General features: G+C 41.0%; 1 protein-coding gene across 1 annotated transcript; it reads left to right on the top strand.

Annotated features, from left to right (window-relative positions):
- Positions 1 to 823: 823 nt before the first annotated feature.
- On the top strand, positions 824 to 8,694 carry unc93a (unc-93 homolog A). The gene is made up of 8 exons (XM_029676784.2): positions 824 to 1,017; positions 1,141 to 1,322; positions 6,292 to 6,521; positions 6,729 to 6,851; positions 6,947 to 7,158; positions 7,287 to 7,422; positions 7,608 to 7,739; positions 7,825 to 8,694. The coding sequence occupies exons 1-8, from the start codon at positions 928 to 930 to the stop codon at positions 8,100 to 8,102; spliced, it is 1,383 nt and encodes a 460-aa protein (XP_029532644.1). The 5' UTR covers positions 824 to 927; the 3' UTR covers positions 8,103 to 8,694.
- The last annotated feature ends 318 nt before the right edge of the window (positions 8,695 to 9,012 follow it).

Here is a 9,012-nt window from a genome sequence, read left to right as displayed (position 1 = left end):
GTTTTAAATGTGGAAATCTGTACCCAATTTTTCCCAGGCATAATAGAGACGTGATTGTATACAAATGTAATCAAGGTTTGAAATTATGCTTTATTCAAATATTATATCTGTTTGGGCTTTTTGCTGTCAATTTCCTGTCTACAAATTATTTGTAATTATGTCCTGGCCACCCGACCATCAGCTCAAGAAATAATCGGCCCGCAGCTGAATCTACACGTGCTATCTAGAACCTAAAAGGGTTATCCATAGGATAACTGTCCCCATAGGAGAACCCTTTGAAGAACCCTTTTTGGTTCCAGGTAGAACACTTTTGATTCCGTGCTATAGTGTTATAAAAACTATAAGGAAGAGGATTCAATGTCTGTGTCATTTACCATAAAAAGCCTTTCTCATAACAGGCAGTAAACCTTTGCACCCTGGTATCACTTCTGAGTGGAATGCATTCCTCACACACAGCTGAACTAAACTCAATCACAAACATTGGGATTTAAATTGAAACATTGAAGTTCAATTTTCAACTGACCCCAAACCTGTTACCAATAAAACACAGTTGCTAATATGCAAGGACAAAGAGTCAGCGGTCATTAGCTTTACTAATGTCTGCCATATCTGATCCAACAGGTCTAAACTACTGATACTGATAAAGTGGTGTAGGAAATAGTGAAAATAGAGAGGAACTAAGGAAACATCCCATAATGTCCTTTAATGATTGATAAGAATGCCTATTGATAATAGCTCGTCATCAAAGCACTCCACATATCAAACATTTTATAGACTGGGATGAACTTTGTCCTTTACTCAGCCGGCTTAACTATATCAGCCACAGTGGTTAGCATGACACCTTGCCAATCCCTGACAACCATCTGGTGAAGCGGTAATCTGGAGTACATTTAGAGCCTAAACCCTAAGGTTTTCCAAGTTTCAGACATGATAGACCGAAATATGAAAAATGTTCTGGTTGTATCCATTGGATTTTTATCTCTGTTCACAGCATACGGAGGACTTCAGAGTTTACAGGTAGGAAACGCAACATACCATAGATCTTGGATGATTGGTCCTATCGAATTGCTTCAATGAAATTCAACACTTGAACTTCTGGCTCTGAAAAATTGATGGCACCATCTCTTTCCTGTGTTACAGAGCAGTCTGAATGCAGAGGACGGGATGGGGGTGACATCTCTCAGTGTTATCTATGCCTCCATCATCCTGTCCTCCATGTTCCTGCCACCCATTCTCATCAAAAACCTGGGCTGCAAATGGACTATTGTTGCCGGCATGGGCTGCTATGTGACCTATTCAATTGGAAACCTCTATCCAGGATGGTAACGCAAAACTGTCTAAATCCTCTTCAGACCTTTACTGTTACAGCTTTCTTCTTCATGATTGAAGCATGTACCTCCCTATTACCCCAATGAGTAAAGTTGGTTTCACATTTAAAAGTTTATTAGCCTCATGCACAGGGTACAGCAGGTGTAAAGCAGTATAGTGAAATTCTTACTTGAGAGCTCTTTCCCAACAATACGCTTATAATAATAATAATAAGAGATAATAGAAAATAAAATTAAAAACACACAAGAAGTACAATATAATTTGAAGAAGAACAAGAATGCAAGTACTGTGCCAGTACCTTAATCAATATGCAGGGGTACGTTTATACAGAAAAAGTGACTGGTAGTAAGATATACACTGAGTGTACAAAACATTAGGACTTACCAGGTGAAAGCTATGATTCCTTATTGATGTCACTTGTTAAATCCACTTCAATCAGTGTCGAATAGTGGTTCCCAATCTTACTATAGTCCCATACCCCTTTAAACATTCAGGGTCAGGGTCAGCGCACTCTCAAATGTTGTTTTTTGCCATCATTGTAAGCCTACCACACACACACTATACGATACATTTATTAAACATAAGAATGAGTGTGAGGTTGTCGTCACAACTCGGCTCGTGGGAAGTGACAAAGAGCTCTTATAGGACCAAGGCACAAATAATAATATAATAATAATCAATAATTTTGCTCTTTATTTAACCATCTTACATATAAAACCTTACTTGTTCATCGAAAATTGTGAATAACTCACCACAGGTTAATGAGAAGGGTGTGCTTGCACATAACTCTGCAATGTTGGGTTGTATTGGAGAGTCTTTAAAAAATTCTCCACACACACGCCTGTATGTAGTTTTCATGCTAGTGAGTGCCGAGAATCCACGCTCACATAGGTACGTGGTTGCAAAGAGTAACAGTGTCTTAACAGCGTGATTTGCCAAGGCAGGATACTTTGAGCGCAGCCCTATCCAGAAATCTGGCAGTGTACCCAAGTGGCAGTGTACCCAAGTGGCAGTGTACCCAAGTGGCGTCGGGAGCAACTGCTTGCACGGGCATTACCATTCCACTATGTCTCCCTGTCATGGCTTTTGCGCCATCAGTACAGATACCAACATGAGCAGCAGCTACATTTGGCTACCTATGGACCATTAGTGGAATTCCCGCAAGAGAGTAACGGTTAATGTGATTGGATGTTACCCTGTACCCCAGTTTGGGAATACCTGGTGTAGATGAAGGAGAGGAGACTTAAAAATCCTTATTTAACCAGCCGTGAGACAATTGAGACAAAGATTGTGTATGTGTGCCATTCAGAGGGTGAATGGGCAAGACAAAAGATTTAAGTACCTTTGAACGGGGTATGGTAGTAGGTGCCAGTTGCACCGGTTTGAGTGTGTCAAGAACTGCAACGCTGCTGGGTTTTTCATGCTCAACAGTTTCCTGTGTATATCAAGAATGGTCCACCACCCAAAGGACATCCAGAAAACTTGACACAACTATGGGAAGCATTGGAGTCATCATGGGCAGGCATCCCTGTGGAACACTTTCAATACCTTGTAGAGTCCATGCCTTGACGATTTGAGGCTTTTCTGAGGGCAAAAGGGGGTGTAACTCAATATTAGGAAAGTGTTCCTTATGTTTTATACACTCAGTGTACATGTAAACAGAGCTGAAAAGTGACTGGTAGCAGGAATATCAAATCAAGTGTTATTGGTCGCATACACATGCTTAGCAGATGTTATTGTGGGTGTAGTGAAATTATGGTGTTCCTAGCTCCAACAGTGCAGTAATATCTAACAATAGACAACACACACAAATCTAAAAGTAAAAGAATGGAATGAAGAAATATGGAAATATTAGTACTAGTTCGGAGTATCAATATATCACAAAAGTGAGTACACCCATATTTGAGTATATCTTTTCATGTGACAACACTGAAGAAATGACACATTGCTACAATGTAAAGTAGTGAGTGTACAGCTTGTATAACAGTGTAAATTTGCTGTCCCCTCAAAATAACTCAACACACAGCCATTAATGTCTAAACCGCAGGCAACAAAAGTAAGTACACCCCTAAGTGAAAATGTCCAAATTGGGCCCCAAAATATTTACAAAAATGTGAGGGGTGTACTCACCTTTGTGATATACTATATATGTTTGTATAGACATTGACAGTATGTGGATAGAATATGTAGTATAACTGAAGAATAGGTGGATATAATAGTATATGTACAGCAATAGTTAAATAGGATGGCCTTGACTAGAATACAGTATATACATATGAAGTGGAACAGTATGTAAACATTATTAAAGTGACCAGTGTTCCATGTCTACAGTTGAAGTCGGACGTTTACATGCACCTTAGCCAAATACATTTAAAAACTCAGTTTCACAATTCCTGACATTTAATCCTCATAAAAATTCCCTGTTTTAGGTCAGTTGGGATCACCACTATATTTTAAGAATGTGAAATGTCAGAATAATAGTAGAGAGAATTATTTATTTCAGCTTCTTTTTTTTCCAGCCATCCACAAGCTTCCCAAAATAAATTGGGTGAATTTTGGCCCATTCCTCCTGACAGAGCTGGTGTAACTGAGTCAGGTTTGTAGGCCTCCTTGCTCGCACACGATTTTCCGTTCTGCCCACAAATGTTCTATGGGATTGAGGTCAGGGCTTTGGGATGGCCACTCCAATACCTTGACTTTGTTGTCCTTAAGCCATAACTTTGGAAGTATGCTTGGGGTCATTGTCCATTTGGAAGACCCATTTGCGACCAAGCTTTAACTTCCTGACTGATGTCTTGAGATGTTAGTTCAATATATATATCCACATAATTTTCCATCCTCATGATGCCATCTATTTTGTGAAGTGCACCAGTCCCTCCTGCAGCAAAGCACCCCCACAACATGATGCTGCCACCCCCGTGCTTCATGGTTGGGATGGTGTTCTTCGGCTTGCAAGCCTCCCCCCTTTTCCTCCAAACATAACGATGGTCATTATGGCCAAACATAACTATTTTCATCAGACCAGAGGACATTTCTCCAAAAAGTACGATCTTTGTCCCCATGTGCAGTTGCAAAACGTAGTCTGGCTTTTTTATGCCGGTTTTGGGGCAGTGGCTTCTTCCTTGCTGAGCGGCCTTTCAGGTTATGTCGATTTAGGCCTCGTTTTACTGTGGATATAGATACTTTGTACCGGTTTCCTCCAGCATCTTCACAAGGTCCTTTGCTGTTGTTCTGGGATTGATTTGCACTTTTTACACCAAAGTACGTTCATCTCTAGGAGACAGAACACATCTCCCTCCTGAGAGGTATGCCGGCTGCGTAGTCCCATGGTGTTCATTCTTGTGTACTATTATTTGTACAGATGAACGTGGTACCTTCAGGCATTTGGAAATTGCTCCCAAGGATGAACCATACTTGTGGAGGTCTACAATTTTCTTGGCTGATTTCTTTTGATTTCCCCATGATGTCAAGCAAAGAGGCACTGAGTTTGAAGGTAGGCCTTGAAATACATCCACAGGTACACCTCCAATTGACTCAAATGATGTCAATCAGAAGCTTCTAAAGCCATGCCATTATTTTCTGGAATTTTCCAAGCTATTTAAAGTCACAGTCAACTTAGTGTATGTAAACTGCTGACCCACTGGAATTGTGATACAGTGAATTATATGTGAAATAATCTGTCTGTACAACAAAATTACTTGTGTCATGTCTTAACCGACTTGCCAGAACTATAGTTTGCTAACAAGAAATTTGTGGAGTGGTTTAAAAACCATTTTTAATGACTCCAACCTAAGTATATGTAAACTTCCGACTTCAACTGTATGTACATAGGGCAGCAGCCTCTAAAATGCAGGGATGAGTAACTGGGTGGTAGCTGGCTAGCGACATTGACTATGTTATGGGCAGGGTAATGGGTGGTAGCTGGCTAGCGACATTGACTATGTTATGGGCAGGGTAATGGGTGGTAGCTGGCTAGCGACATTGACTATGTTATGGGCAGGGTAATGGGTGGTAGCTGGCTAGTGACATTGACTATGTTATGGGCAGGGTAATGGGTGGTAGCTGGCTAGCGACATTGACTATGTTACGGGCAGGGTAATGGGTGGTAGCTGGCTAGTGACATTGACTATGTTACGGGCAGGGTAATGGGTGGTAGCTGGCTAGTGACATTGACTATGTTACGGGCAGGGTAATGGGTGGTAGCTGGCTAGTGACATTGACTATGTTATGGGCAGGGTAATGGGTGGAGGCCGGTTAGTGATAGCTATTTAACAGTCTGATGGCCTTAAGATAGAAGCCGTTTTTAAATGTTCTCTTAGTACTGAGCAAAAACTTAAAAGCAACATTTCCAAAGATTTTTTACTGAGTTACAGTTCATATAAGCAAATCAGTCAATTGAAATAAATAAATTAGACCCTAATCTATGAATTTCACATGGAATCTTTTATTTCAACTCATTAAACATAGGACTTAAAATTTGCGTTTATATTTTTGTTCAGTATTTATATACTTATGGTAGTATACTAATGGTAATATATACATGTAAACGGGTGTAATAGTGACCAGTAGCAAAATAAATAGATAGATACTAATGGTAATGAGTAATGACAATGAATAATCAATGAACAGCAGCATAATGGTCGTAATATAACGATTTTAGAAGCAGCGTAGGAGTGAGGGGTGTGTGCATGTGGGTATAAGTGTGTGGCGTCAGTAATGTGTGTGTGAATGAGGGTGAATGTGACTGTGTATTAACTTGTTATTACCAAGTAGAGTTGGGATTATTATTTAAATGCGAGTTAATAAAACAAATCATATGAGAGTGGTGTCCATTGGCAAAGTTGTTTACACACATTGTATGAATCCTACCCTGGTCTGCTATGCTTCCTGGCCTGGCCTGTCAGTAGAGACTTAAGCTTACAAACAGTCTGATGCTAACCATATCAATCGGTCCTCGTCCAGGTATACTCTGATCCCCACCTCTGTGATCCTGGGTATGGGAGGGTCTCCACTCTGGTCTGCCAAGTGTACCCTTCTCACCATCAGCGGCAACCTGCAGGCCCCTAACGAAAACAAGGCGGCAGCGGATGTTATCAATAAGTACTTTGGCATATTCTTCCTGATATTCCAGTCTTCGGCTGTATGGGGAAACCTCATGTCGTCGTTGATATTCGGTTCAGATACTTCCATTTGTAAGAAGGAAGTGCACACATACACACACTTACGTACACATGCGCACCCAGAACAAATGCAACTTGTTTGTGAAAGCAGTAACATTTATAAGTTAAAGGCTAACTGTAGGCTAAAGTCAATCATGTGTAGTCTACATTTATGACACTTGTTCTTGCCCGACCATCCTCTATGGTACCATCTGTCATAATATCTTTATGTCCTCCTAGCTAACATCACCATGGAAGATCTACAATATTGTGGTGCAGGTGTGTGTGCTGATATCAATTCAAACTCCACGACCAAAAAACCAGCACAACAATTGGTTTGGACGCTAGTCGGTTGCTATATTGGTAAGAACGTATTATTGTTTCTCAGTGTTGTAGGTTGATGCTAGTGAAATGTTCTGCTGCGACTATGTTCAGTGTGTGTAACTGTTCTGTTTCAGGGGTGGGTGTGCTGGCCATGATCATAGTGGCAGTATTTCTGGATAACATAGACAGAGATCAGGCCCGGGAGTTCAGGGAAAAGAGGGAACCATTCTGGAGCACCTTCCTGGCCACGTTTACACTCCTGAAGGACAAGAGACTCGTCATTCTCATCCCTTTGACCATGTACAGTGGCTTTGAACAGAGTTTCCTCTCTGGTGAATACACAAAGGTGAGGTGACGACAAGACATATGGTTCATACTCTGCCGCTAGGAATCCAACATGGAAGAATTCTTAATCAACGTAAGAGTGGCTAAGAGTAATGCGTGTGACCTTCCTTTGGTGTGTTTCCATTGCAGAACTATGTGACCTGTGCATTAGGAATCCATTTTGTTGGCTATGCGATGATATGTTTTGGAGCCGCAAATTCGTTATGTTCCTTTATGTTTGGGAGGTTGGCAGAATACACTGGAAGAGCCCCACTGTTTTGCTTGGGTAAGAAGAGCTTTCCAATAGAGACATTAACATTTTCATTGGTATACAGATGTGGATCTTAATTTGTCTGCCAGTTTGCTACAGCAGGAACATAATCCTGCAGCAACAGGACATGTGGATTATAATTTCGATCCTACATCTGCAGAACAAAAGTCAGATTCACTCACTACTCACCTCTCTTACAGCTGCGGTGACCAACCTTTCCTGTATCCTGGCTCTGTTGTTCTGGAGGCCTCACCCAGACCAGCTGCCAGTGTTCTTTGTGTTTCCTGCCCTCTGGGGCCTGGCAGACGCTGTGTGGCAGACACAAACCAACTGTGAGTTGAGCTATCATTTATGTATTACACGTTAGGTACATTTTGTCCAGGACTGGGGTAACAAGGGTTTTGTTCTTGTTTGCAGCACTGTACGGGGTTCTCTTCCCCAGACAAAAAGAGGCAGCATTCGCTAACTACCGTATGTGGGAATCACTGGGATTCGTTATAGCCTTCGCCTACAGTACCTTCATCTGTTTGGACATCAAGCTCTACATCCTCCTGGGAGTTCTGATCCTCTCCATGGTAACCTATTTGTGGGTGGAGTACCAAGAACGCAAGAATCCTACTCTTCCAGTGGAGGAGGGAGTATACGACACAGACTTCTCAAAGGACAATCACATCCTCAATCAGACCAGCTTGTAGACAAGACGTGGATTTGTTATGTACAGTATGTGAGGGAATGACACCCAGTGAGAGAGATCTGGAGATCACCATTCTGCCACTGTCATTGCCAACCCCAATGGGAGACTTTTCTAGTGTGACAAAATGAGAGGTTTTGTGGATCTCTATAAAATGTACTATTCTCACACCATCTTGACCCTGAATTATGTGTATTCATGTTCTCTGGTTGCACTTTTTATGCAGAATTCCTGTACAATTCAGATTTAAACGTCAACATTTTTAATGTTATGTTTATGTCATGGCTGCTATGTTGAATTCAAATACCTCGTGTTATGCTAAACTGTAACAGAGTGGAATACAGTACTGAGTCACTAATAAAGCAGATAACAAACTTTAATCTACCATGGAGTTAAAACTATTTAATAATGAATTGTTCTGTAGTCCCAAGTCTTTGTGCCAACAATATGAGTGGTAGAGCACAGCAGGGTCAACACTAATAATGAAACTTCCCCGTACATAATTGTTTTTGGCTTACGATGAGGCTACTCAGGGTGGCTCTGTGCTTCTTCAACCACAAGCAAATGTTCAATAAAAACAACTGATTTACCTTTCAGTGAAAGACTTATGGTGTGCTTTGCTTATGATGGTGTCTGGAAATACAAAAAGGGAATGAATGTACAAATACTTCGAATCTCTCACTACTGATATTTTTACAGTGATACATGCTCCTGTATTTATCACTGTATTCATTGTAGGGGTATTTTTTTTTATACAACTCCAATGAAAAGCCCCACTTGGAACATCAAACTGTGACAAGGCACTCATTTTAATGGTATGTCTGACTTACCACTGTCACGGTATTCTAGGTGTGAAGGAGAGTCGGACCAAAATGCGGCGTGATTATACTGATTCATGTTTAATAACAAAAAGG

This window comes from Oncorhynchus nerka, linkage group LG13, assembly GCF_034236695.1.
Source record: "Oncorhynchus nerka isolate Pitt River linkage group LG13, Oner_Uvic_2.0, whole genome shotgun sequence".
NCBI classification, from domain to species: domain Eukaryota; kingdom Metazoa; phylum Chordata; class Actinopteri; order Salmoniformes; family Salmonidae; genus Oncorhynchus; species Oncorhynchus nerka.
Note: the sequence above shows the minus strand (reverse complement) of the source record. Positions and strands in the feature narration are given on the sequence as shown.

Excerpts from the sequence above, each read along its gene's own strand:
- unc93a (XM_029676784.2), top strand. The coding sequence starts at position 928 with ATGATAGACCGAAATATGAAAAATGTTCTGGTTGTATCCATTGGATTT. Across the intron at positions 1,018-1,140 it reads GAGGACTTCAGAGTTTACAG|AGCAGTCTGAATGCAGAGGA; the intron begins GTAGGAAACGCA and ends CCTGTGTTACAG. Across the intron at positions 7,423-7,607 it reads AGCCCCACTGTTTTGCTTGG|CTGCGGTGACCAACCTTTCC; the intron begins GTAAGAAGAGCT and ends CCTCTCTTACAG.